The sequence below is a fragment of the Cydia fagiglandana genome, chromosome Z (assembly GCF_963556715.1).
Source record: "Cydia fagiglandana chromosome Z, ilCydFagi1.1, whole genome shotgun sequence".
Classification (NCBI taxonomy): Eukaryota; Metazoa; Arthropoda; class Insecta; order Lepidoptera; family Tortricidae; genus Cydia; species Cydia fagiglandana.
Window position 1 is genome coordinate 39,503,144 of NC_085959.1, and position 26,602 is coordinate 39,529,745.

At 40.5% G+C, this 26,602-nt stretch overlaps 3 protein-coding genes across 5 annotated transcripts in view; all 3 read right to left on the reverse strand.

The window, feature by feature from the left end:
• Positions 1 to 963: 963 nt before the first annotated feature.
• LOC134678404 (uncharacterized) lies at positions 964 to 11,114 on the reverse strand. 3 transcript variants are annotated; one of them, XM_063536974.1, is made up of 8 exons: positions 10,998 to 11,114; positions 10,421 to 10,676; positions 5,341 to 5,448; positions 4,281 to 4,738; positions 3,715 to 3,817; positions 2,129 to 2,197; positions 1,756 to 1,911; positions 964 to 1,251 (listed from the first exon to the last, which is right to left on the reverse strand). In XM_063536974.1, exons 1-8 carry the CDS (start codon positions 11,006 to 11,008, stop codon positions 1,192 to 1,194), a joined length of 1,221 nt encoding a protein of 406 aa, XP_063393044.1. In that variant the 5' UTR covers positions 11,009 to 11,114; the 3' UTR covers positions 964 to 1,191. The 3 variants fall into 3 exon arrangements, with proteins under 3 accessions (XP_063393044.1, XP_063393045.1, XP_063393043.1); XM_063536973.1 differs by having other exon boundaries at positions 965 to 1,251; positions 2,102 to 2,197; XM_063536975.1 differs by lacking the exon at positions 5,341 to 5,448 and having other exon boundaries at positions 2,102 to 2,197.
• Positions 7,398 to 8,817, reverse strand: LOC134678421 (mast cell protease 2-like). The gene has a single exon (XM_063536996.1). It carries the CDS (start codon positions 8,544 to 8,546, stop codon positions 7,737 to 7,739), a length of 810 nt encoding a protein of 269 aa, XP_063393066.1. The 5' UTR covers positions 8,547 to 8,817; the 3' UTR covers positions 7,398 to 7,736.
• Positions 11,115 to 14,233: 3,119 nt separating the features above from the next.
• Positions 14,234 to 26,602, reverse strand: part of LOC134678441 (prion-like-(Q/N-rich) domain-bearing protein 25) — a 34,864-nt gene continuing 22,495 nt past the window's right edge. Inside the window, exons 3-8 of the mRNA XM_063537018.1 lie at positions 18,541 to 18,675; positions 17,276 to 17,413; positions 16,189 to 16,318; positions 15,664 to 15,800; positions 14,941 to 15,128; positions 14,234 to 14,396 (exon numbers count right to left, since the gene is read on the reverse strand). Of these exons, the coding sequence (XP_063393088.1) occupies positions 14,235 to 14,396; positions 14,941 to 15,128; positions 15,664 to 15,800; positions 16,189 to 16,318; positions 17,276 to 17,413; positions 18,541 to 18,675 (890 nt within the window). The 3' untranslated portion in view covers position 14,234. The remainder of the gene's footprint in view (positions 14,397 to 14,940; positions 15,129 to 15,663; positions 15,801 to 16,188; positions 16,319 to 17,275; positions 17,414 to 18,540; positions 18,676 to 26,602) is intronic.

Genomic DNA, 26,602 nt, shown 5'->3' on the forward strand with positions numbered 1-26,602 from the left:
AACGTCACACACTTTGTTTCTTGTAAAGAGATTATTTACGAAAATATTCACTTTATCAAAAACTCCTATTTAATTTTAATAACAAAACTTGTTCTTTTTAATATATTTAATATAGCTCCTATTTATTTGAAAATACATATCAAACTATATCCCATAGACCTACCGACACAGTCTGAGCGGTGATCACGTGGTGCATTCCATAAAACGAAGCGCCTGGAGGCCCCGGCCCGGTCTAGCGTGGGTCATCCTTTATTGTGTCTAGTCCTAATACTGTGTAATTGCAAGTCACATACGTAACCTACAGGTTAAAGAAGACCATAATAACATTGCTGTAGCTCCCACATGGTGTATCCCACGTAAAGTATAATTATTAGTAAATATCGTTTTACACCTCAACGCATAATGATGCACTAGCAAGGGCACGAAGGGCATCATTAAGTGTTGTTGTGGTACATGAGTGGCACTTATTAGACTAATATTATTAGTCCACGATCAGCAAAATTTTAAATTATGACACACTAAGTTTCTAATAATATTAGGTTACAGTACACACAAACGCTGGCATAACAAAAGATTAAGGGATGGCTCACGTCACAGAATAAATAATAGTATTAGGTAAAGAAGACTCACTCTCTAACAAAACGCGTCTGTCACGATCAGTACAGATATGGCCGCTAGGTGGCGACAGCGCCACGCGCGGCAAACCCCAAAATTGGGGTCGAACGGATGTGCTTTAAGCTACCTGTAGCAAAGCGACGGAATAGCGGAGTGAGCCACGCCTGCTCACGTTAGACCGGGCCATGTCCGGGTTGGAGCTTCCGCACTTTTTCCCAACAATATTAAAGTAATAAGATTCTGAGCAGAAATAACATATAATTACCCACATGTAGAAAATTGTCTTAAGAATACCTACATAGTTCCAAGAAACAAAAAAAACAGTTTTCGTTGTGCAAGAACTATTTATTTTTCTAGATACAGTATCATAAATGTATGTATAAACTTAAACAACTAGATACATCGTATAACTATGCGTAGGTACTCGTATTTAATTTTAGTGATTTTCAAGATATTTTTGGTGCATATATACCTAATGCAGCAAAAGTGGCTAGGATAAAATATGGTGAAAACTCAAACATAATAGCAATAGTAAATTACATTTTGTGTGAAAAGTGTATTTATTTAACAATTCCATTACTCTTCTACTGTTAATGTTTTCAACATGAGGAAATAAGAACACGACGTTTTGATTATCTGTAAACAAATAATAAACAATTAAAGATAACATTAGGTTAGGTCAGTTAGGTTCAAGGAATTAATTAGGTAGGCATGTATACAAGATGAAAGGATCATTTCTGTATGCCGGTCGTTTTGTACGTTATAATTTTGACAGAGCTGAATATTTTTATCCAGTCAACCGTTAACCACAAACGCTGTTATGGGTTCGAATCGTCGGAATATATGCGATATAAAGGATGACTGACGTTAGACCGGGCCGTGTCCGGGCCGGAGCTTCCGGCGTTTATTTTTCTATGACATGACAAGCGATCACGTGATGCTTTCCATAGAAAACGATGCGCCGGAAGCTACGGCCCGGTCTAACGTGAGTCATCCTGAATCGGTTTAAATTTATTACAAGATTAAAGAAAATTACGAAGATTCTAAGGGCTCTTCGAAAGTCGAGATTCCGGTGCAGTACTTGATCCTTCTATCCCGCCATCTTTCATGGTAGTTACTACAAAAAAACTTATGCTTTACCGTAGACATAGTGAGCACGCCCACGGAGACCACACCGCCGGCCTTGAGGGCCCTCGGAGGCTGCACATTCTTCAGGTATAGCAGGACAGCCTTCCTGTTCCTGGCGTCCATCAGCTCCCAAGGGAGACAGTATACCTCGTCCGCGAGGGTGTCACTCTGGGGAAGTAGAGTAGCTTCATCAGCTGTTCTTAGGGATACAAATTTAAGAATGCTATGGAGGTTGGTTGCGTCATAGGATGATAAACACTGATGTAGGCAGTGTAAGCTTACAATAGATAAAGCTATTCATTGATTTGTAATTTTGGTGAAGCAAATATTGTTAAGCTAAATCGGTCTCTTTACGGACCTTGGTACTAATGAATTCAAATATCACCGATGTTTGAATGAGCTGTTGAAACATCATCATGGTCAGAAATCCATAATTCCCCAGAGCTTCAGGTGTCTGCAAGAAAACAAAATCACCTATTTATTCCACTTATTTGGGATTCTAGAAATCTGTGTGCTTATAGTTTTAGTTTTGAATTGGTACCCCTAGAGGCCATGCAAATTAGATTTTTTCCAGATATTAATTCCCAGCAAGCTGGAAATATCCTTAATACCTTCATTTGTTTTTTTATTCTTTTGTTGTTGTTCAGTATTATGTATATCTTTGGTGTCACTCTTTTTATGTCTGTTTTTTGTGTGTCGTCACTGAAAACCAGTGCCACGGATTGCCGCGGCATGCTGAGTGGGGACCCTGACCCCTATTCGACAAGCGACGTTTGACGTATCGTGTTAATCTCCCGTTGATGTGGGAAAAATTATAAGTTCTCGAATACGTACAATGTCAAAATTTGACATTAACAATCCACAGTTAGGGTGACAAGCAAACCAAACCGAACCACCTTTAGTTTAGAGTTGAGTTTTGGTTGTACCAAATGATATTATCCACCGTTGATGGAATCAACACTCAGTATCTTCGAGCAACACCGGCTTCTGACACGTCGGAAGGGAGGGGCCCAAGCGATATCTCGCCGTACAAATCTTTCTGCCATTTTTCGCGGGGGGAAAGGTGCACACAGTCGCATTTCTCACACACTTACATACAAAATCCAATCTGTAATGACGACACAAATACATAGAAAATGACACACGTCAAAGACAAATCTTGCAAACCTCGATCTCTTTTTGTGTACGGACGAGTGACTAGTGTCACAACACGCACACTAACACATTTCCGTTGAAGTATGTCACTGTATTCTGAGAGATGAGAAGTCGGATTTGTCGCTCGACCGATCCGCAATTTGTACTGAGCGAGCAAAATCGATAAATCCAACAATTACTTGAGACTAAAATATAATAATTGTATTTAAATGTAATTTAACGTATGATATGTAAAAAAAAAATTACGTGTGAAATGTAACACTTTCTTTTTGTAAATTTGATGTCCCCGACCTCTTTTTATAACAAAAAACCGAGCAAACAGGCATTTTTGTGCAGCAGTGTTCACGCACGCGTCTGGACTCGGTCTAGTGAAAAATCCAAGTGCAACTAGTTTTATTACCCGCGCTAGATTAGATTGACGCGCTAATCTTGTACCTCGGCAGAGGGGAAATAGTGCGAATGCCGCCTCCCTTCCGTGTTGCTCGAAGCTCAGTATGCAATAAAATCAACTGTTGATTTGACGTGGATGCGAAATCTGACAGTTGTACGTGTCGAATTTGGCCCCCTATTATAGCATCCAATTCTTTTTTATGTCTATAAGGTAGACGTACTAGTACTCGACATGCTAATGCCCAATCGATGACACCTTGCTGTCACATTTATTGACAATGACTTAAGTTTCAAGATGACATGTAGTGGGACCGCGTCGAGCATCAGTACGTTTACGTTATGTCTTCTTTACTATGTTTAATATGTTGTGGTGTTATTTAATATTATATTTTCTTTCTTTTTTGTTTCTAATATAGTATTATTTACCATTTGAGAACATTCTAGTAGCAACACGCATCCAGTGACCTGATGGAAGGCGAGGTAAATGCACAAACTAATGCCAAACGTTTCGGAGATGTTGATCATGAACCTGAAAATCAGCCAAGAGAACATAATTAAGGATGACTCACGTTAGACCGGCCCGTGTCCGGGCCGGAGCGTCCGGCGCATCGTTTTCTATGGAATCAAAGCATCACGTGATCACCTATCATGTCATAGAAAAGTAAGCGCCTAAAGTGACCCTTTATCTATAGCCGAAACTATTGGAAACTACACTAATCTATTGGTTTTATTTATGAAAACACATCTCAATTATCTAAGAATAGCAAAAATACCAGACTAAATACGAGAAACGTCAAGACAAGTCTGCAACGATGTTGATAGCACACATTATATTAAACGTCTATTTTCTATGAAATTGTGACGTATAAATAACTCTTGCACTGCGTATGATACCAAATCGTAGCAACTTTTCTTGGCCTAACTCTAAGAAAATTCTAGAAGTACTGTGTCAATGACTAGAACTTTAATCATAAACAAAGTTATTCACTTACTCTTTAATCGCTTGGTCTCGATCAATTAAATCCTTCAACCGTACAAATACTTCTTCATTATATTTCCTCGTTCCCGTTCCCAAACACTGTTCCATTTCATTCGGCCGCGGGAAATATCTCAAATCGTGCACCAAAATATTCAAATGTCCCGCAATGTGAAACACCATTATGAAAATCAAAAGGTCCATGCAAAGAAAGGTCACCGCTGCGTTATAAGATGGATAGAAGTTCAAAAAGAAAACTAAAAAGTAACCTCTAGTATCAGTGTACTGGTCTACAAAGGATAAGTAGTTGCCTGAATGGACAAAGGTCCCGTTCTCTGGTCTATGGTCAGAAAACATGCCAGCATGGATGTTTTTCCAGAGAGGTACCATGTTGAAAAACATCATTGAGAAGATAATTTGTATGTGGATTATCACGGCTGCTATGTTGCAGATTTTAGTGATGCGGCGTAGCTCCTGAAAGAAATAATGACGATATGAAAATTCAAAGATAAATTTTCAATTGCAATTTTGTTTATTCACCATATGCATTTAGTACGTACATGGTTTTGGTTTGCCTTTTTTAGGGTTCCGTACCCAAAGGGTAAAACGGGACCCTATTACTAAGACTCCGCTGTCCGTCCGTCCGTCCGTTCGTCTGTCACCAGGCTGTATCTCACGAACCGTGATAGCTAGACAGTTGAAATTTTCACAGATTCCCGCTATAACAACAAATACCTACTAAAAAGTGCGGAACCCTCGGTGGGCGTGTCCGACTCGCACTTGTCCGGTTTTTAATAATATTTTATAGGATTAATAGGATTGTGTATGGGGGTTGCGGACTACGAGCCGTCCTACAAACGGCTAAACGGTAGGACGGCTCGTAATCCGCAACCCCCATACACAATCCTACCCAACGAGGCGGACTACGAGGCGGTCTACACGGTAGGAGTGTGAATGTGGGGCTTTACTCGTAAAGAAACGTTCGGATATCTTAAAAATTATAATAATACCAAATACACTTACTATACTCTATGGCCCACCTCACCTCACCTTAAATAAAATGCAGTTTTACTTACCATAGCAGCAAATTCGGATTTATATTGATGATTCATCAAATGAAATTTAGAAACGAAGTTTTTCACGAGTAGACAGTACCTCTTCTGGAATGACAGCGTCATTCTTTGCTGAAAATATTATTCAAGTTCTCGGCTTCGGCAGCTTCATTGAGTCTAAAGCACAAACTGCGGCCAGAAAGCTGGGCATCCTAAATAAGGTGAAGCGATACTTCACACCTGGACAGCTTCTAACACTTTACAAAGCTCAAGTCCGGTCGTGTATGGAGTATTGCAGCCACCTGTGGGATGGCTCAGCTAAATACCAACTCGCCGCTTTGGACTCAGTGGAGCGCAGAGCCAGGAGGATGATTGGCGACAAGAAGCTAACGGCTAAGCTTCAGACTTTGGCCCATCGGCGGAAAGTCGCCAGCCTGTCGGTATTCTACAGGTTGCACTTCGGGGAGTGTGCCCAAGAGCTACACGAGCTCATTCCACCGTCCCCATTTTACCATCGGACTTTTAGACGCACGGCCGGTTTCCATCCTTACTTGGTAGATATTCCGCCAATTCGCACGAAGCGCTTTGCTTCTACTTTCCTTATGCGCACTGCCAAGGAGTGGAATTCCTTGCCGGCGTCTATATTTCCGTGCTCTTATAACCCGGCAACCTTCAAATCAAGAGTGAACAGGCACCTTCTGGGCGAGCTCGCTCCATCGTAGGCCACGTCTACGCCTCGGCTAGTCTGTGGCCATGAGTAAACCCATGCATAATAAAAAAAAAAAAAAAAAGTTCATTTGCTTGAACTTGGCTTGACACGCTGCCGCGTGTCTAGATCAGTTTCCGTCATACAAAATTTAAGATTTTGATTATTTTTTAACCGACTTCCAAATCTCAAAGAAGGAGGTTATCAATTCGGTTGTATGTTTTTTTTTTAATGTTTATTACTCCACATCTCCGTCATTACTGGACCGAATTTGAAAATTCTTTTTTTGATTGTATGCAGATTGGTCCCGTTTTTGTCAAAACCTAGTTCTGATGATGGGATCCATAAGGAATCGAGGGAACTCCTCAAATCTTAAAGGCATACATAAGTATAGTGATTTTTGGGTTTATATCAACAAATTAAGCATATACATCCAAAAAAGTGACATTTGATGAAGTGGAACTGATGATGATGATCAGAACGGAACTCTTCAACGACGCATAGTTCACGTTTGGCAATTTTTCCTTTTCATTATGTTTGTTAAGCAAGTTAAGTTTTTAAGCCACATTTTTGTCAAGCTCGAGTTCTGATGATGGGATCCATAAGGAATCGAGGGAACTCCTCAAATATCAAAGGCATGCGTGTAGAGATTTTTGTATTTACATCAGAAAATCAAGCATTTTCATTAAAAACTGTCGCATTTGATGAAGTGGAACTGCTGATGATTACCAGAACAGAACTCTTCAACGACGCATAGTACACGTTTGGTGATTTCGAATTTTGATTTTGACTTGGACTACGAACCGGACTCATACCCGGATCCGGTTTGGACCCGGACCCGGACCTGGACTCGGACCCGTATTCGGACACGGACTCGGACCCGGACTCGGATCCGGACCAGGACTCGGACCCGGACTTGGACCCGGACTCGGATCCGATCTCGGACCCGGACTCGGACCCGGACTCGGACCCGGACTCGGACCCGGACTCGGACCCGGACGCCTACTCGGACCCAGACTCGGACACGGACTCGGACCCGTACCCGGATTCGGACCCGGACTCGGACTCGGACCCAGACCTTGACCCGGAAAACCACTATGATACCTTAACTAAATAAACCACTATATTTACCTACCATAAAATGTAGGTATAAAGTATGATGATGCCAATCTTACTAGCCCCTCCCGCTCAAACCCCCGTACACCGCACCGCATGGTTAGGTTTGAACTGCGAGCCTTACAGAAACGAAATGCTACTTGAAAAGTGGGTTTGATTAGGTTCGAACTGCGATCCTGACAGAACTGAACTGCTATCAGAGGAGTGGATTGGGTTAGGCTAGAACTACGACACTTACAGAAGCGAAATTTACCTCCTTTTCTACATAGTGCACCATCTAAAATAATCTTTCACCGGCCCCCATAGAAGTCGGTTTTTTTTTTCTTATAAATTATTTTGTTTAGTTCTAAAACTTAATATAAAAATACTATAGGTAAAACTATTGGGCCGTCAAGGTTAATAATGGAGTTTGTTTTGATTCGATAGAAGCAATGATATATCTACTGAGGACAATCGAAAACTAGAGGAAATGCGTCTCTACCTAAAAATACTATTTAAATAATATTTTTTAAATAAAGGTATAATATCGCTAATGTGATATATAAAACACTGGAATTACGTTATTGGAGAAACTTTATAATCACAATTTATTTAAACGTCATTCAAGCGCATGGTTTTTTGAATCCATTCTAAATATGGGCTTACAGGGATATATGAAATGTGAAATAGAGGTGTTATGTGAAAACTTGCAAGTTACTCCAATGACTCGTCCGTCATACACCAGCGGGCCTCCGGAGTCCCCCGGGCGAATCTGTTGCTTCCTGTTCGAACACTTCGGCGCTACACATATAAAACAGGAATAGAAGTCAGGTTCACAATCGACCACAATACCCTCGCCAATTTGAAAAGGAATGAGATGCCATTCTCTGACTTCTTTCGAAGTCACTTCAATTTTGTCGTAATGCTTTGTTACTAATCCAAAACCCGCGTTTTTAACAGGAAGCCCAAGGAAAGCTTTATAATCGAGCGCCAGCAGTCTTGCAAGGTTTTTATTGGGTATTTCTTCAGTGAAAATTAGCCCTATATCATTTAAGGGAAATCGTCGCTCGAAGTAACGGTAGGGCCGGTAGGAAGGATGAAGGTATTTTTTGATCACGCTTGAGTACAACGTGGTTTCTTTTGCTGGCTTAGTAAAATCACCATATCTGATGACAAGTAACTCATCACGTTCAATGCAGTGGGCTACTGTGAGGACCCAGTCTTCCGCTATAAGGCTGCCGGTACAAGCTCTGATCCCAGAGTTCTTCTTTTCCAGAAGCACAATGAACGGGAACTCGTTATGGGTGTCGTCCCGTCCTTTATACACCCTCAAATCCCCACGGCCAGGAGCCTTATTTGCACTTAACTTTGCTAGTATAGCCAGAATAAATAAGCAGTGCATTTTTAAGTAATGAAAATTTAGTTGCATTTTTATATCGACGATTATAAAGTAAATACGATTGTATATATTCTGAACGGGATCCCAAAAGGCAGTAATAAAAAATAGAACGATATAGCAGTTTTATTTGATTTCTTTTTATAGCCTTTCAAAATCAAAACCAATTACTATTCGGTGTCGAGACTTAGATTACTATAAATCCAAAGATAAAAATAATGATATTATGTTGAAACCATTAATATTAGTTTTTGAAGGATCTTGTTTTGAATTTTTGATGTATTTGAGTTTTTAGGATTCCGTAACTCAAAAGGAAAAAACGGAACCCTTATAGGATCACTCATGCGTCTGTCTGTCCGTCTGTCACAGCCTATTTGCTACACAACTACTGGACTAATAAGTTGAAATTTGCTACACGTATGGAAGTCTGCTACTCAAAGACGGACATGTAATAAAAGCAAATGAATTTTAAGCATAGGGGGCTCTTTAAGGGGGAATATGAGAAAAATAAAAAAACAAATTTTAGCAAACCATATCGTGTTACATATAAAATGAAAGGGCTTATTATGTGGATCTCAAATATATTTTTTTCATAATTTTATACGAAATAGTTTAGAAGTTATTTAAGAAAATAGGCAAAAAAATGACCACCCCCCCCCCCCTCCCTCCGATACTACTGGGTCTACAATTTTGAAATAAGTACAAATGATAGTTCTTTACCTCTTGATGACAGGAAAACCTATTAGAAATCTAGAGTCAAGCGTGAGTCGGACTTAAGAAAAAAAACGCGGTTGGGCTGTTTTAGGGACACAGCCGTAATGGTTTACGTGAAACTCGGTGTGGACAGCTTTTGCGAAGGCCGAAGGCCGAGCTACGCGTAGGTCCGAAGGCCCGAAGCAACCCCCAGTAGCATTTTGAAACGCACAGCCGAAGGCCGAGTTGCGGGAGGTTAGTGTTCAAACACAGAACAATTATAGTACAATAGTGTCTGAATGCGAAGGTCGAGGACCCGGCACCTCCGACATGTACGTGCATGCTTCCTGCAAAGGAGATCGTCGATTTTGTTCTTTTGTTAAGCGATACCAATAGATTATTGTCCCCGATACCTATAGATTACTGGAAAAACGTATAAGAAGTCTGCAATTAAGCGCGAGCCGGACTTAAGAATAATAATTGCGGATAAGCTCTATCAGGGCCACAACCGCAATTGATTTACGTGAAACGTGGTATGAACAGCTAGTGCGAAGGTCGAAGGCTGAGCTCTGCGTTGGGCCGAAGGCCTGAAGCATCCAAGAGAGGTGCGCGTCCACGCAAGGTCGAAGGATGAGCATTAGGAAGGTGCTCAAACAGAACAAATAATTGGTTTAAGTACGAGTAGCTAAATTAGAAGGCTGAATTGCGGTATATCAGAGGGTCTACCACGAACACCGAAGTTCGCAAATTGCGGGGATTTCTCTTTTACTCCAATGAAACCGTAATTAGAGTGACAGAGTGAGATGCTAGCAATTTGCGAACTTCGAACAAAATTAAAGATAGCCAACCGTGTGTGGAAAAATTGAGTGAACAGTCGAATGTACTCGTAAGTTTATAAACTTCGCTTCGCTCGCTCGTTCGAAAATGTGTGCAGTACGGAACCCTTGGGACGCGAGTTCGACTCGCACTTGACCGGTTTTTTGATTTAGTACTTCTTATAAATATGTAAAATAATATAATCATCATCATCATGATTCCACGCCAGTTCCACGCAGTCGTGGGTTATGAACGCAAAAAAAAAATATTATTATCTTATACGTCGACCATACTGAAAGTTTCAGGATTCTGATATATGAGACGACTTATTTTTTCTAAGTGGCCAGTCCAGGAATTTTCAGTATGTCCAGTAGTTACTTACAGATAAATATACTTACAATTATGACAATACCCATCAAAATATTAAAGTAATCGTGACCCAGAACAATGAACTCCTTATCCTGATTATACCTCACATAAAACACGCAAGATATCTCGAGATATGTGCTGACCGAGATCATTACGTAATGGTATAAGGATAGTATGCGCGTGCGCATGGTTTTGGGCCCGAAGGTGTTGTAGGGCCACTGAGCTATGGTGTTGAGAGAGAATCGTATCATTCTCATGTAGGGAACGTCGAACACGTCTGTATTACTGAAATAATTACATAAAATACAGTAATGGATTCCATGCTTTATATTATAGCGAAAGTAACTGTCCTCTTTACGCTTTAAAGTTAACTCGTGCTACAACGGTCTGGGCTCAGGCCGGGGCAGCCGACACTTGTATTTCTGCGGTGACTATGCATGATCTCGTAATGCTTTCTATAGAAAACTGAAGTGGCCCGGGTGGAGTCATCCTGTAACCGCTGAACCGATGTAGATACAATTTGGCTTCAAATTTAAGTTCTGTGGAAGGACATTATGATAATATGGTACATAAAAATTAAAGGTAATCTTTTCAAGATATACCTACCCGGTATCCATTTTTTGCTGTATATTATGTGCAGAACATATATGTATTTTACGGTTCCAAATACAATTGTATAGTTGACTCGGCTGTCACGGTCCAGAACATATTCCAAAGTCGCAGTAGGACGTGCAATGTTAAATATAACACATTGATTGAAAACAACGGTCAAGTACGAATCAGGTGTCGCTCGTAGTGTTCCGTACAAGCGAAACAATAACTATACAACCAGCTCTCTTGCCTGTTTGCTGACAACCGCCGTGTGCCAACCTCTGCCTTAATATATCACAGAAGTAACCATAGTGAAAGGGTTAGGAACCACTGCATTCGACGAAAAAGCTTTACAAGTATTTAAAGGCCCTATTTATTGATAAGTACGAATGACCTGAATGTAGTCCGTCCGTTGTACTTATTCTTTTTTATGTGCAATATAGTTTAAATTAATCAATAAAGAAAATAAATGGCTTAATATTGCGTTAGATGTGCGGAACTCTAAAAAAAATGCAATTGATTAGTAGGTAATTAGAAAATGGCGTTGGTATACAATTAGGTGACGATAGAAAGTGGATATTATGATTCATTTGATGAATATATTTTACAGCATTTAGGCTGATGGCTATTGATTGTAGGTTGCCGTGTGGTGGCCGGCTTTAGAATAGCGCCAACCTTCACATAGGATAGGGTGTCGTACGAGGCGACTAAGTCCACAAACGAAGCAAGAAGCTATTTCGTCACAGGGGAGATGGTCCTCTTAGCATTGGTTTGCAATCCATCTAGGAGAAGGATACTCCAAAATAAAACCCGGAATGGAGTTTCCGTAAGGCGCGAGTAGGGTCCAACCTGAAATATGCGGCAGATTCCTGCAGCTGACCTGTCTCCACACGTATTGGCTCGCCTTTTTTGTGGCATAAGACAGTGAAGCCGAGAGGGTAATGCAGGTGCTGGGCATCCCTGCGTTTCCTTAATTCCGTCCCAGGCGGTGTAGCGTATGTTACACCATAAATCGTCTGCAATAGACGTAAAGGCCAATGATGATATTGATTGTAGGTAATACCTGAGAATATGTAAAACAGTCAATTTACTAATAGACGATAATGAAATTCAAATTTAACATATGGAATTGAATAAGAAAAAATATAAGATTAAAATATCAGTCTTATCCACTCGGTTTCGTCACGTAATAGCAGACCGGTCACCAATAGTAATTACTTAGGTGGTAATTTTTTTTTCTAGAGTTATTTTAATCGCTCCGCCCGAGAACTTCTACATGATAATATAATCTAAAGATGCAACGAAAACCAATACTATTAATTTAATTAAGTGTAAAAGTAGGTACGCACTCTGCCATTTTGACTATGAATGAACTCCAAAAAGTTAATTTTTTTTTTTACAAAAACCACACAGGTTTTATTCTTTTTATTTTGACTAAAACACAGATTAGGTACTTAGGTACTCACTTTTTTGACCAAATCCTGAAGGAAGCGCGTAAACACTTAATTTTCTACTTAATATCTTTAACACATAAAAACTGTCAGTTTTATCACATTCCAACTGAATCCATACTATATTCAATCGCACTAAATCGTAGAAAATTTCACAGGTTATGCTTAATATTATGATGTTTATATTATGCTAAACCTAAGTCCTGGCGAATTAACACATTTCAAAGGAAATGTAATAAGTTTAAAGACCGTTTACTAATATCTTGGCAAATTTTGGTACATTTTAAGCAAATTTTATAATAATACTGCATACTTCAAGCATTAATGAAGTACCCTCGCTTGCTTAAATGGAAACTATAAGCAAAGGCACAATGAAATGTACCTTAGGAACTTTGGGACAGGGCTCAATATTGAGTGGGGACGATGAATAGGCCAATTTTAACGTGCACCTTACATCAACTAATATTTGAAGAATATTATAATCATATCAGTTAGCTGTCTTTCGTGCGTTTATACGCCCTATCCATGAACTTTAGGGGGCAGCATAGGGCCCGTCAGATTTTTGGCGCGAGGCGTATATATGTGTCGTTTCGTTTATGATTCCTATGCCCACTAGATGGCAGAATCTACCATGCACAAGGAAACGTACGTACGAGAACGGTAGATGGTAGCACTTGCTTTGGCAATGTATGTTCATGTGCACATATGTTTCCGATTGAGGCCATAAGAAGGCAGACCCTCCAAACGCGCACGGTAACACATATCCAGTGAAAATGAATGAAGAATAAGAATCAAAGTAAAATGGCGTTTTAAAAGTGTTAATTATCTGTGTCGATAGATGGCAGTAAATGTACTGACTACATTTACTATGACATTATTCCTCTATTTGAAATTCTCTTTGGTTTTTATCTTTGTCAGTTTATCACTTGTCACATTACTGTCGGGTAAAATGGGTAAATAAAGACAATTACACTATCAAGTAAACGTTTAATTAAAACTAACTATTCTTTGGTCTACACAAACATCTAAAACAATAAAATTTAAGTAAATCATTAAATTAACAACAATAATATAATATATTAATTTACTCTTACCACGTAATATGTACATTATAAGTTAACAATTTACACATTTACAATAGGAAAATATTCAACGATGAAAAGTAACTTTTCACCACACCGTTAAGGCTCTTAATTTTTCAGAAACGAACGAGAAAGTTGTATTTTATCCACAAGAGTGGCAAAGTAATTAGCAAAGTTAACTTATTTCCATTTGGCTGCTGAAATTTACTTTTAAGAGATGATATTGACTGATAAATATTCGTTAATTTGAATTTGATTTTATGTTTTACAGTTAGTATTTTCCTTAGGTTGGTATGGTGAAAAAAATTGTTTCACTCGGTAGTAAAGTTTGTTTAACCCTTATGCCTTGTACCCTCGCAACGCTCAAGATTTAATTTATCAAACATCTACGCTCTACGCTCGAAGTTCAATTTGATGTCTTTCGCTTGCACAGATAAGCACGATGAGTAAAACAACAACATTGCTCCCTTGTAAATCAAATAACTATTAACTTTAGCTAACCACAGAGCCTTGTTAAAGTCCGCACAGCGATCGTAGATTCATGGCCTGTGCACACCGGCTGCGTGTGCGTGACGTGCACGTGCGCGTGCGGCGTTGTAGTATACAGATTTTTATGAGAGATGGCACACCGCTTGCGTGACGTGTGCGTGTGCGGCTCCAATATTTTAGCGCACGCGCACGTCACGCACACGCAAGCCGGTGTGGCTCGGCCTTCAAGTTCAAGCCAAGATGGCGGCCGTGGCCAAGATGGCGGCGCAGAGGGGGAGGGGCGCGAGGGAGGACGCGTGGTCGGCAAAGTCGCGGGCGTCGGGTACGCAGCCCGCGCAGGTGCAGCGCCCCTGGTGGCAGAAACCTGGCTCGTCGTCCTCGCTGAGGCATTCCTGGGGAAGGATAAAGGATTCACGTCAGAATGGGAATGTAAATAGCAGAATGAGATATATGATTAAGTAAATGTCCTCCTAGCGTTGTCTCGAATTTTTGCCACGGCTCATCCTGGGGTCCACTTTGGTAACTAATTCCAAGAACCGGCATAGGCATTAGTTTTTACGAGAACGACTGCCATCTGATGTTCCAAGCTAGAGGGAAAACTAGGCCTTGTTGGGATAGTCCGGTTTCCTCCCGATGTTTTTCTTCACCGAAAAAAGTATCACCGTAAAAGCACCGTTGGTACCGGAGCCGGAGTTTGAACCCGAGACCTTCGGATTGAGAGTCGCATGCTCTTTCAGCTAGGCAATCAACGCTATTAGATATACTTAAGTAGGTAAGTGAATATTGTCACAAAACTCAGGTTTGCTAAATTTAGAAGTGCAGGCGCCACTGAAGCACATTGTGGCGCCGACGGCTCGGGAGCCTGAGAGGTTCTCACACTGGATGTATTAGAGCTGGTGTGCGAGATGGTCCTCATGAGAAGTGAAGAGAGCTCACCTCATCAGCGTGGCACTGTTGTCCCGGGCGCCTCGTGACGTAGCACCGCGGCGGGGTGCCGGCAGCCCTCGCGTGGTACGCGCACGAGCAGGCGCCGTTCAGGCACATCGTGGCGCCGACGGCTCGGGAGCCTGAGAGGTTCTCGCATTGGATGTCGTATTCGCAGCTGTCGCCGATGTTCTCTACGGCTGTGGAAGAAAATTAAAGTTAGTGATAGTATTTTGAGGGATTTCATTATAAACTGAAATATATTTCATATACTCGCCACGCCATCGCCAACAGAAGTATTCTCAGAATCCGGTACTGATACTAAAAACACATTCAGCAGAGTAGGTGCTGTCTGTCCACTGAGGCGGAGCGATCCTCATCTTCAACTATGGGCGAATTTGTATTGGCACTGCTACGAGGTACATGGTGGAGGACCTGGGATACACTGCAGGCAGACATTATTAATAGTGTCGTTCTGCGCCGCAAATCCCTCCATGCTTAATAAAATTGTCGTCCTGAATCTAACGCGTTACATGGCAGAGGTAAGATAGTTAGATACTTACACTGCAGACAGACGTTAGTGTCGTTCTGCGCCGCAAATCCCTCCTTGCAGCGGCAGGTACCTTTGCACACCATGCCCGTCGTTCTCATCGCCTAGTAGCTTCATGTTTCATCTCAATTGTCGTCCTGAATCTAACGCGTTACATGGTAGGTGTAAGATAGTTAGATACTTACATTGCAGGCAGACATTAGTGTCGTTCTGCGCCGCAAATCCCTCCTTGCAGCGGCAGGTGCCTTTGCACACCATGCCTACTCCCGCGCACTGCCCGTCGTCCTCACAAGCCTCGCCTAGGTTGGCGTCGCGTACGCATCTGTGAGATAAATTTTTAGTAATAAATAATGAGGTTAAACGTGCCAAGTTGAATATCGCCAGCGCCATTTAGGAGCTCGTTTAGTTCGTTCATTTAGGAGCGCTGCCCCGCTCGGTGCAGCGCCATCTATGGACTTATTGCGTAAATTTTGCAGTAAGGAAGGAGTTTGTAATCAGAAAGTGACCCATAGGGACAATTATGAACTGATTAAATATGTTACATATCTAGGGCAGTAAAGTAAGACATGTCTGAGGCTTTCTTATCTACTGGGCAGAGGTGTGTATACTATTTTTTTATTTTTTCTGTTCAACTTCAACGGAGCCGGAAAGCGGCCACTTCGTTTAGCGAGCGTTTTCCGGTCGGAGGGCGGATAAATAAAATTATTTACCTTGTCCCATTGTCACGTTGGTTGTAGTGCAGTTGACATTGGCAGTAGCCTCGAATACAGAACGCCTGCTCTTCGGGCAATGCCTGCTGTATGTAGCAGTTTTCGTCGGATACGCATAGTTCGCCAATGTCTGCAAAACACAAACTTTGGTTAAAATTCTTCGTTCTTCAAAGTAAGCCTTTCATTACGACGCGACTTTTCGTTGCATTTCATTCTTACTTTTCGAATGGCGTTTGTCGATAGGTAAATTATGTAATGACCTTGGCTACGGCACGTGGTAGTACTTATAGCGTTATTATCAAAACTTTAATTGCAAATCGTGTATCATTACCCAAACAATATTAATTCCCATAATTCTTCAAACCTACTTACAAACCTTACTTGACAAAGATTCATTCATTGCATAAAATATTTATATACCTAAAGACTAAAAGTGGCAATGCAGTATGTACGCTTACAGCTCGATGTATAATTGTATATGAAGACGTTGTGCGATGATTTGAAGTTTGACTTTGACTGAAACTAGAGGGCATATTTTTTTCTTATACACTTTAAATATGAGACAATCGGTCATACATAAAATATTGTTACAGTTTCTTCTTTTAGTCAAGACTCATATTTACCATTTTAATAAACATTCGTCTCTGGGAAGCAATAATGTTGTAACCCGCACTTCATTTGCATTGCGGGTTACATTATTATTGCTTTCTAGTGACGATATTTATGTGGAAGCACGAAAAAGTACCTTAGCGCAAAACTACTCACGTGCTATCTTATAGCATCTGTTGTTGACGAACTGCGTGCCCGGCTTGCAGGAGCAGGTGTTCAGCAGACACTCGGAGTGGACACCCAGGCTGGTGTGGCACTGGATGTGCTGCTGGCAGTGGTCGCCGAATGATGCAACTGTGGACAACGAAACTACTCACGTGCTATCTTATAGCATCTGTTGTTGACGAACTGCGTGCCCGGCTTGCAGGAGCAGGTGTTCAGCAGACACTCGGAGTGGACACCCAGGCTGGTGTGGCACTGGATGTGCTGCTGGCAGTGGTCGCCGAATGATGCAACTGTGGACAACGAAACTACTCACGTGCTATCTTATAGCATCTGTTGTTGACGAACTGCGTGCCCGGCTTACAGGAGCAGGTGTTCAGCAGACACTCGGAGTGGACACCCAGGCTGGTGTGGCACTGGATGTGCTGCTGGCAGTGGTCGCCGAATGATGCAACTGTGGACAACGCGTTAAGGCTGATTTAGGTCGCGCGCGAACTTGTATGTGATTTTAGTTGCATTGCGGACTGTTGGTTATGTGTACTATTAGTTATTCTGTGGTTACGTACTATTCAACCGACCGATCAAAACTGCAATGTAATGAAACTCGCATGCGAGTTCTCGCACCGTCTAAATGAGCCTTTAGATAAAAGGCAGAAGATAATGGCTCTTCTACACGATGGGCCAACGCCGGCCATTCCAAGAGACGCATTTATGCGTTAGAGGGAGCAAGTGATATTGCTATCACATTCAACCACATGGCTGCGTCCCTTGGAGTGGCCGGCGCTGGCCCATCGTGTAGAGGAGCCATAAGGCTTTAGATGAGCCTAGTCTTTAAGACGTAAGTGAAAAAGTGGAAATCGCCTTTTCATACAAACGTAGTCCTCATTTTCCACTATTGATATTAACGTGATAGAACATATTTTGACGTTACTTATTGTATACTAACCAGAGCTACGCCCCTACGTTGGGTATTTTTCGAATTCTTAATTATTATAAAAGTTAGGAGCATTCAAAAATCTGTATGAAATAATTTTTACAATTATCCAAAAAAAGTCAAACGTAAGGGCATAGCTATGGTTAATATACATCAAGTTATGCATAAATATTTTACATAATGTCAATATCTAGAGACACTACGTTTGTATGGAAAAGCGGCCGAATGTAGACTAGGAGCGATATAGGCAAAATGTTACTTCCGCCAATAACCCCCCTTTCCTCTTAATTACAGTGTGTGAGCGTGACCGGAAAAATGTCGGTACTGGCTACATTTATAAAATGTGACGTCTCTTCAAACAAAAACGTCACTTTTGACACTGGCACATTTAATCCATATTGTTTCTAGATCTACGTATCTTGAAGTTCGCATCGGGCAGCTAGTCAGAATGTATATTTGGTCAAACCAATTTGTCAGTCAGTAAGAACCAGGAAAACTATACTCATCCATTTCTTTTGGGTGCTAGTAGTACTTGTGTAAGACAAAGATATTATGATTCTCTCTGTCTATGCTTGAAATGAGACAGTCCTTTGACAAACTATACCTACAGGTATTAGGTAGGTAGTAGGTATAGATATATATGTTACCCTTCAAGCACGCCTTCTCCGCGTTTTCGGTCGCGGCGTAGATAAACCCGTCCTTGCAGACGCAGTAGGTCCCCGACTTGCAGAACGCGTTGTCAGGACACTCGGGATCCGTGGAACACACGTTGCCGGTTCGCCCTGGAATTTATAATACTGTGTTAAATAACTAAATAAAAATAGTTAGAATAATATTTTATATTTATTTATTTAGTTATTTATTACACAAAAACAAAACTACATTTTGTTTGACTGTGGAGTCTAGGTACTACTCGTACTATACTCTTCTTCTTCGACCTAGCGTTTTCCCGGCCTAGCGCCAGGGTCCGCTTTCCTGCTCAGTCTTCTCCACTTCGCCCGGTCTTCGGCATCCTCGGGTGTGAGATTGTTCTCTCCCATGTACTATACTATAGGTACTTAATTAAATGTAATATTATAAACGTTTACATTGGGAGTTTAAATACATAGGTAGGATATTCTACAGGGTAACAAATTCTTTGTGGGTTACTGCGTTACTACTGCACATCCCCTATAGAGCAGCGGTCGGCAACCTTTTTGCAGCCAAGGGCCACATAGTAGTTAACGAAGATGACGCGGGCCGCACTTTAGTAATATTTGTGACTTTTACAGACATTGTCGTTCGTCAATATTACATACAAAATATCCAGAGAGGCTCGCGGGCCGCAAGGGAGAGGTTGGCGGGCCGCATGCGGCCCGCGGGCCGCTGGTTGCCGACCGCTGCTATAGAGTATTCAAGAGATACCTTACAGCGTCTTTACGACCGGGTTTCAAAATTTGCCTGTCTAAAAATACTCTCGGCTCGATTCGGGAAATGAATTAGAGACTCACTCGATATGAAATAGTAAAGATATGTGACCTTCCACTGCAAAAGGTACCTTACGGCGGCTGGCGCAGCGATTCGGGAAATGAATTAGAGACACTAGATATGAAATAGTGAAGATATGTGACGTTCCACAGAAAAAAGTACCTTATGGCGGCTGGCGCAGCGATTCGGGAAATGAATTAGAGACTCACTAGATATGAAATAGTGAAGATATGTGACGTTCCACAGAAAAAAGTACCTTATGGCGGCTGGCGCTTTCGTCGTATAGCGCCACAGTAACATTGGAGCGGCGTTAATAATAGCATAAGCGCTAATCGCCATACGGTACCTTTACCCGCGAGACGACACATATCTTTGCTATTCGTATCTAGTTAACCTCCTCGACTCTCCTCGACTGTCCAATATTAAAATATTGGGTCAGTATTGTGACGGGTAGGGCATAGAATTCTAATTTAATTATGTATTCACACATATTTACTAACATGTAGTTTTTTAAGTTTAGATATAAGTAGACTAACACAAATATGGATTGTTAAAAAAAAACTCAAATTAACAATTTTTATTTTATTTTTTATTTTTATTTTAATCTCTAATTCATTTCCCGAATTGCGCTGTCTGTCAATTTGACAAAGAGTCAGTTAATTTGGGGTCTATGTACTTATATGTGTAAGTGGTATGTTGTATGTTCTCCGAATAACACCGAGAAGGGAGTCGGCATTTGCACTATTTCCCCTCTGCCCAAGCACATGCAACTGGGCATGCACACAACTAGCGCGGTGCGTGTTGTGACTCATCCGCACACAAAACGATATCGACGTGTGCATAATTTTCTCTTTGATGGCTCCTCTACACGATGGCCCAGCGCCGGCCACTCCGAGGGACGCATTTATGCGTTAGAGCGAGCAAGTGACATTGCTATCTCATTCTACCGCATGACTGCGTCCCTTGGAGTGGCCGGCGCTGGTCCATCGTGTAGAGAAGCCATGCGTGTGTCATTTTCGTGGTCCGCGGTAGAGTTACATGAAGAAAAGTCTGCGGCGATTTTGATAGCCCACGCAGGGACAGTGTCATTTATACGTCATAATTTCATAGAAGTTTGACGTTTAAAATGACACGCCGTAGGCTATCGAAGTCGCTGCAGACTTTTCTCGGTCTAACTCTAGGCCCTCTGGTATTAAATCAGTAACATTTTTTTTTATTGGAATATTGTTGGAAATAGCGCGCTGGTGGCCTAGCGGTAAGAGCGTGCGACTTGCAATCCGGAGGTCGCGGGTTCAAACCCCGGCTCGTACCAATGAGTTTTTCGGAACTTATGTACGAAATATCATTTGATATTTACCAGTCGCTTTTCGGTGAAGGAAAACATCGTGAGGAAACCTGCATACATCTGCGAAGAAATTCAAAGGTGTATGTGAAGTCCCCAATCCGCATTGGGCTAGCGTGGGGACTATAGCCCAAGCCCTCTCGCGCTCGAGAGGAGGCCTGTGCCCTGTAGTGGGACGTATATAGGCTGAGATGATGATGATGATGTTGGAAATAACCTGGTTATTGTTTAATGTGTGTTTGTCGTGTTGTTTTCTTTGTGCTAGTTTGCAAACAGTCATATTTTACTGATAACGTAATCGGCTGATAAGATTGTTGGTTGACAATTATACACATTTCACAAGATTTGTGTAGGTACTGGTGTGAAGACAGGGTTTTTTCAAAAATCAAATATTATTTATTTGGGGTAGGTATAACTTTTAGGTACAAACGTAAAAGTAAAAAAACATATGTTTATATGTATATCTGCAGTGTTGAGTCAACAATTTGAATTCCTTCGCTGGCAAACCGGAAATGTTTTGGGTTTGTAGGAAAAGTATGACTATTAGGAAAGCCGGTGAAAATCTAGTTCTAATCTAGTTAGACATCTACCGGTGGAATAGGTCCCTCAAGAATCACTAAAATGACTTAAAACAAAAGAAACTGAATAAATAAAAATAAACTTCAAGGAAAATCCCTTGAAAATGTGCGTCATACTATTATGTTTACATATTTTATGACACTTGTAACGTATAATGTAAACTAGTATATTAATTAGTGTAATAAACTAATAAAGATAAGGAGCGAAGGTTGTAATGGAAACACTTCATCTCGTGGCGTGAGATTAGATAAATTTGTTGCCATGCTAAAAAAATAAGTTTTTTTTTGTATTTTTTACCTCAAAACGGGCCAAAATAGCGACCGAATGGGCACCACATATACCCGAGGCTCTAATGGTCTCTCCATTACGCAAAAAACGTCAAAAAAATCACGTTTGTTGTTGTATGGGAGCCCCACTAAAATTATTATTTTATTTTGTTTTTAGTATTTGTTGTTATAGCAGCAACAGTAATACATCATCTGTGATGTATTTCAACTGTTCATCACTGTTTATGAGATACAGCCTGGTGACAGACAAACGGAGAGACAGACAGACAGACGGACTGTGGAGTCTTAAGGGGCCCACTAATTAACAGTCCGCCGGACGGTATCGGCCTGTCAGTTAGAACAAAATTTTAACAGTTCCGAACAACTGACAGGCCGACCGCCGATACCGCCCGGCGGACTGTTAATCAGTGGGCCCCTTTATTAATAGGGTCCCGTTTTTACCCTTTGGGTACGGAACCCTAAAAATACATGTGGTATGCAGCCGTAAAGAAACTAAAATACCGGGATTTGAACCCGGGACCACCAGCTTCGTAGGTTAAAAATTAAAGCGGCCAATTACTTTTACTATAAAAAAAAAAAAGAATGATGCAACCAACTCATAATCCATCTTTTTCACTGGTCAAGATCCCACGGTCCTATTGTATCCTTCTCAACACCGAAAAGACCTAAGTAATACTAAACTATTACAAAATTATGCTCTTTTGTTTGAATATAACATAATCAAAGTTTGAGTTACTGAAGTAAATTAAGCTTAATTTGTATGGAGGTAAGGTTTAAATTTGATTGCAGTATTTTTTCTAATTAAAGGTCATTGTTCGATCATCTTTTGACCTCAATAAAAAGTGCTGGGCGATATAGCCGAAGCTTCGCTTTCGGTTTCGGCCGATACCGATTTTCGTAGTTGTAGGCTTATCGATTTTCCATTAGTGGTTCGATACATTGAGCGACTAGAACGCTAATAATTGAGTAAGTACGTCTAAAGCTGTATTAAAAATTAGAATAGTCTATGGCTGTCTCTATCGCTGTTGATTAGAGTGACAAGGACGCAAATGTCTACGTTCGCGGTAATTTAACCGTTTGTTGACTTAAGGCCCACTTGCACCATTCAACTAACCCGGCGTTAACTGGTTAAACCTGGAGTTACCATGGTTACTTTAGTTGACGGTTAAACCGCTTAACACCGGGTTAGTAGGATGGTGCAACTGGGCCTTACAGGTCAAAAGCTGGGCTGGGTCTAGGACTTAAGTTTTAATGTTTTAATTACGATAAATAACTACAATTTGAAGGTTAAATGGTCATAGTAATGATATATTAAAGGGAATAGTAGAACTAAGGATATTTTTGCTGTGAAAAATTACGACCGCTTTCCTCTATTAAGAACGAATTTACAATAACATACTTTTTAACAAAGTCATTCGCACGAATTCAAATTTGTCGTTAAACCGAAACCGATACCAAATTACCGGTATAGAGATCATTGATCACCGCAATCGATTCTATTCGCTCGATTCGAAACTAGAGCAGCTGCTTTACTCTAAACAAAAACGCACCTTAATTCCAACACAATACAATTCAATTTGCAACGTCCGTGCGTTAATTCGCATTAGAGCCTTTCTTTAAGATCAATTGATAACCAATTAAGCTGAATTGAACTTTATCATCTATTAATTAGAGTACAGTTTTGTTTGTCGCTATAATGGATAGTTTTATTGAAATGGAACGTTCAGTTTGAATTTCGAAGACGCATGAACTTTTTTAATCGCTTTGTTGTTTTCATTACCTATTGAGTGGAAGCGAGCTGCCTCACGCTTTGAAATTAGAAGGTTATGTATATCTGTCTCTGTCATTTTTGAAAGAATGATAGAGACGGATATGATGTAACGTGTGATCTAGAGACTCATTGTCAGTAATGGTCAAGATAGTGGTTTATGGCAGTTGAAGTAATTCGTTGTTGTTACAAGATTTTATTTAGTTTCACCCAAGGCCCCTACGTTTTCTGTTCTCTTTGACGGCGCAGCAACTAGTATCATTTCTCTCTCCTCGCTGTTTTAAAAATGCCATTTGTCAAAAAAGGACAACCATACTGTTGACAAGGACGACAAATTGCAAGAAATGTCGATAGTTTATCGATATGACTTTATCGACATGGCTACATCAAGGTGGTGTTAAATTGTTAATCGTACGCTAAACAAAAGTGGCAACAGTGACAGCTCGCTGAGACGGGATCTCTATATATAGTAAATCTATGGTTTCACCTGACCGCTGTCTGTCTGTCTGTCTGGGTGTAATCAAATCTTGCAAGTTAAATTTGATCCACTTCCCTGTTTCCGATTGAGCTGAAATTTTGCATGCATGTAGGGTAAAAGCACCAGTAGTCAGCCTTATAACGAAATTTCTATGTTGAAGATCGTATAATTTGCACACTTATGGACCAATAGGTATTACCAATGTTTTTTCTGTTCAAGAATTTAATAAAGTTCAATTTTTGTAAATAATAAAACTTAATTAAATTCAACTTTTGGAAATATTTAGTTAAATATAATAAAAGGGCATTTTTGCCAGTAATCAGCCCCCTGTATACCAATACACAGCCTTTAGGTACCCAGTGCCCAGCCATCCCATTCTAATGGCTGATTAGTGGGTTCGAATAAAGTGAGCTTATTGTCCAGTGGTCAGCCACAGGCTGACTACTGGGTATTTAACGTATTTCAATCAAATAAATTCATAATAACGTAATTTTTAAAGGGGCTTGATTTAACGACTTACCTTTCATTTTAAAATAATAACAAATCCTAAATCCTATGGTCAGCCTCCCCCGGCTGACTTCTGGGTTTACGACCTTTTAAAAATTACTGCTTCAAACCCAGTAGTCAGCCCGGGGAGGCTGACTATTGGATTTTGTACAAAAAAGTAGTTTCCAATAGTCAGCCGCCATAAAAATGTTACTTCCACATGGATTAATATTAATATTTTACGTTTTTCAGATAGTTTAGGTATTAATTAGGTGAAGCAGTCCATATTCTTTTAAAAATAAATCACAATTCGGCTGCTATCGTCTTATCAAAATACCATGTGACATTCCAAAAAAAATGGCGCATATCTCTTAACCTTTCGTGTCAGAAGACACCGCCACTTTGAATTTTTTTTGTGGATCATCGTAGAGTATTCGGTTGAAAATTAAGGTATTTTTCAATGAATAGGTTATCAATCTATAATATTACCTAGTTTTCACATGAAAATTAGAAAAACATTATTATTTACAGCCAAAAATAGGCAAGAAAGGCTGACTACTGGAGCATGGCTGAGCACTGGTGCCTTTACCCTATAAATCTGATGACAATGCAATATTATGGTACCATCGAGCTGATCTGATGATGCAGACAGGAGGTGGCCATAGGAGCTCTGTGATGTAACAACGCAACCTAATTGTGTTAGGGGTTGTTAGAATTGTCTCGATGAGTATTAGTTGTCTGTCGTAAGAAAAGTACAGTCAGCGATAAAAGCTTGTACCAAAAAAATTTTTTTTTTCAAAAACTTTTATTTATATTTTTGGCGCATTGTTTCTAACGCTAAGAGACCCATCATTGTCTACATTGTTAATTCGTGGATCTAATTGTGGAAGCTTCAGAAAGTCCTATACAATAAAATCCGTTGCAGTTTTAACTTACAGGTGGTCAAGCAAATCTTGTCAGTATAAAAAGTCAGTCAAATTTCCTATGAGACGATATACCTTGGCGCCTACATTTTTCAAATTTGCTGCCTTTTTCTACTTTTTTTTTGTAACTATTACCTATTATAGCTGTAGGTCCTCGCTTTCAATACGGGCGACCTATAACTATTATTACTTCGTTTCATTCGTTTTTATGAATGTATTATTATGCAGTTTATTTAGGTATATAAAATATTATATATAATTATATATGTATATATATTGGGCACTTTATTGCCTTTTTCTACTGACAAGATCTGCTTGACCAACTATAACTTTTCCATTTTTAAGAACACGTAACTACCGCAAAAGCCACAACCGATCGGAGAAAGCGGAGTAATGTGTTTCGGCAAGACGGCGGCAAATCCATTTTTTCCGGTACAGTCAGCATCGATACAGTATGTAACTGAATGAAAAACAATTACTCAAACCCGTTAATGTTTAGGTCATACAAAGCAATTTTTAGTATGGGACCAACCCTGAAATCGCGAAAAAACATCGACTCTCCCAAAAGGCTCCTCTTCACGTTGGGCCAACGCCAACGCCAACGAGGGACGCATTTATGCGTTAGAGGGAGCAAGTGATATTGCTATCTCATTCTGCCGCATGGCTGCGTCCCTCGTTGGTATTGGCGTTGGCCCCAACGTGAAGAGGAGCCTTTAGGTTTCAACATCAGATCAGCAAAATGTATGAAACATTAAATTATTTTTCCGCATTTTCGGGGTTGGTCCCATAGTAAATGTTGCTCAGTATGACCTATACATTAAAGGGTTTGAGTCATTGCTTTTCGTTCAGTTACATACTGTATATTCTAGCAAACCCATTATGTCAGTAAAAATAGTGGCGAAATTGTATGCGAGGACAACCCTTTACGCCATTTTTTTTTAATTTGGCGCCTTTTTCTACTAGCGGAAATGGCTAGCCAAACTATACCTATCGCGTCAAATGATGAAGTAGCTGTCACGTGAAATGTTTGTATGCCTTTTTGGGAAGTACCTACAACTATAATTTATCCAAAAATGTAACATTTGAGTAAAAATATACGAAAAAAACATATTAGTTCAATTATTTTTAAATTAAGCACGCATTAAGAGACTTGAAGTAACTGTCATAGGGACCAACGTTCGACTCAACTTATGTGAAAAATACTATTCCAGGGTGGCAAATAATTTTAGCGCGTTGATCCATCCGCTATTATCTTCGAGCAACACCGGCTTCCGACACGCCGGAAGGGAGGAGCCCAAGCGATATCTTACCGTACAAATCGTTCTGCTATTATTTGCGGCGGAAACATTCATACAGCGCACTTTCTCACTACATGTCTA

Bases quoted from the DNA above. Each gene is read 5' to 3' on its own strand.
- LOC134678421 (XM_063536996.1), bottom strand. From the start codon at position 8,546: ATGCAACTAAATTTTCATTACTTAAAAATGCACTGCTTATTTATTCTG.
- LOC134678404 (XM_063536973.1), bottom strand. The intron at 5,449-10,420 runs GTAAGTATATTT...TAATATTTTCAG, and splicing joins TGATGGGTATTGTCATAATT to CAAAGAATGACGCTGTCATT. The intron at 1,252-1,755 runs GTAAAGCATAAG...ATTTGTTTACAG, and splicing joins GCGTGCTCACTATGTCTACG to ATAATCAAAACGTCGTGTTC.